This window comes from Mizuhopecten yessoensis, unplaced genomic scaffold (assembly GCF_002113885.1).
Source record: "Mizuhopecten yessoensis strain PY_sf001 unplaced genomic scaffold, ASM211388v2 hete_36089570, whole genome shotgun sequence".
NCBI lineage: Eukaryota > Metazoa > Mollusca > Bivalvia > Pectinida > Pectinidae > Mizuhopecten > Mizuhopecten yessoensis.
In genome coordinates, this window is record NW_018483714.1 from 1 (window position 1) to 2,456 (window position 2,456).

General features: G+C 33.6%; 1 protein-coding gene across 1 annotated transcript; it reads left to right on the forward strand.

Moving 5' to 3' along the window:
• Positions 1 to 570: 570 nt before the first annotated feature.
• LOC110444306 (multidrug resistance-associated protein 1-like) lies at positions 571 to 2,142 on the forward strand (the record flags this gene model as incomplete). Its single annotated transcript, XM_021488695.1, has 3 exons — positions 571 to 819; positions 1,309 to 1,467; positions 1,976 to 2,142. Coding segments are annotated over 3 exons (575 nt in total), but the record flags the coding sequence as incomplete, so codon positions are not given.
• Positions 2,143 to 2,456: the final 314 nt, after the last annotated feature.

Consider the following 2,456-nt stretch of genomic DNA (forward strand, 5'->3'; position numbering starts at 1 on the left):
ACACATTTTATTTATGTTTGAATTTTGAGCATGCAGAATCTCCCCCATTGAAATTTCAAAAAGTTGACAAGAATGTTAAAAAGCATAAAGGATATATAGATCCGTATTAAAATCAAACAAATTCTTATAGGTGGTGATTTGAAAAATATAACTTAAAACAATGGTGGGCTCTTTTTAAGTTATTTTGATTTTAGTGATAGAAAAAAGAGTTTTTAAAAGACATTTATCATATACATAGTGAAATCTTTCTTGATTGAACCCTGAATATTTTGATAGGGTATTTTTCAGTTTCTTGTTGAAAAGAAATATTATTATTATTCTTAACTAACACCTGTGCATATTCTAACTTAATGTCTGACAAATGTGTTCTTTCCTACAGGGTGTTTGATTAGACAGGTTAAGCTGAACGATTTGTTGTTTTCCATATGGTGTCAGATTAGAGAGGTTAATTGAATAAATAGGTTGTCCCACAAGGAGATCAGTTTAAGCAGGTTTAATTGTAGTAAGGGGCTAAAATACTTTCATAGAAAATGCCTTTATCATATTTGTACACCAAACCTTTCTTTTCAGATCACGTCAGCCTTAAACCTGTTAGTACAGCAGGCCAGTAACCTGGAAACAAACATCGTGTCGGTGGAGCGTGTCCAGGAGTACGCCGAAATACAAACAGAGGCACCCTGGGTAATGCCCTTCAGACGACCTCCACACGACTGGCCCCAAGTTGGTCATGTTAGTTTCAATGACTACAAAACACGGTACCGAGAGGGCCTTGACCTTGTATTGAGGGGCGTAACCTGTGAAATTCAGGGCGGAGAAAAGGTCAGTTTTAAATCGGAGTCTATAGATATCTATTTTCAAAGTTGTTTATCGAGGTCAGATGTATTTTAAGTACATGGTAAAAGTCCCCAACATACCGTATTTCGCATTCAGTTACAAAATAATTACACAATTGATGTTAAGATATTTAATGTCAGCACACAATATCCGTTTTATGATTACATATTTGGGATATTATTTTCTCATGAAAAATCCAGTAAGCTCAACTTTCCAACTTGCCAACGTTCACAAAATAAAACGTAAAAAAAATATTGATGTTTGTCAGAAAAGAAATATAACTTCAGTAAATCTTTTCTAATGATACTATATTGGTCAGTCTTTTTAATGACATTTATTAATTTTTCCTTCATTTATTTGATAAAAAATTGGTCTTATTGTTGATGTATAGAAATTCCGGAGAAAGTTGGCTAAAACATTTTAATCAAGTTTTCGTTTATTACAATTCTGTTCTCCCATTTTCTTTGGCTATAGGTTGGTATTGTAGGTAGGACAGGTGCCGGTAAGTCATCCCTAACCGTCGCTTTGTTTCGCCTGATCGAACCCGCTGGTGGATCCATTGTCATAGATGGTCAGAGTATCGCCAACATGGGACTCCATGATCTCCGGTCAAAACTGACCATCCTCCCACAGGTTAGCCAGGAACCATGTTTTGTTCATATAATTTTTTATACAGTACTGTAAAACACATTAACAATTTTTACTTTTAACTAACTTGTATAGACCATGCTTTGAACTTCGCCATGCATATTGAATGTGTGTTTTAGGTGTTACACATGGCCATCGAAATTAAGCATAAGAAGTGATAATTAATGCTGTTATGACAAACTGCTGAATTCTGAATAATCAAATAATTCAGTTTCTGCACGATCGTTTGAAAATTAAACAGTATAATGATTTTCATGAAAACTGCATTTGCCACAGGGTATGCTTCTAGACTCTATTTATTACATTTAACAAGATTTTTGAGATTTCATTTCCCATTGCCACACATAATTAGCTTGAGGGAAAAAACAAAAAATTCAGATATTCATATTCAAAATTTAGTATAAAAAGATTCATGCTCGATGACGCTCCTGAATATACCACTGACAATAAATGGAAGAAGTAAAATGGTTTTCACCATTGCTTTGTTATTTAGGACCCTGTTTTGTTCTCTGGTTCCCTGAGGATGAACCTTGACCCCTTCAATATATACCAAGACAACCAGCTTTGGAAGGCCATCGAGCATGCTCACTTGAAGAAGTTTGTGTCTGAACTTCCTGATGGTTTGATGCATGAATGTGGGGAAGGGGGAGAAAACCTGAGGTAGGTTTTTCCTTTTTAACTGGATTTTTTATTTTATTTTTTATTTAAATGTCTGTCTTGTTAGATACAAATCTGGCTTTATGACAATATTTGAAATTTATACTAACAATATGAAAAAAATATTTACCTCAAAACTGAGCCAACTGAAAGTACCAAAATGACTTCACAATAGCCTAAGGTATCATGAAATGTTAACATTATCATTATTTTCCATTTAAGAATTGATCGTCATAAGATAATATAAAATTCTTTTTCAACTTGAATTATGATTGTTCGTGTCATTATTTATTTATTTTCTAATGACTAGGAAAATC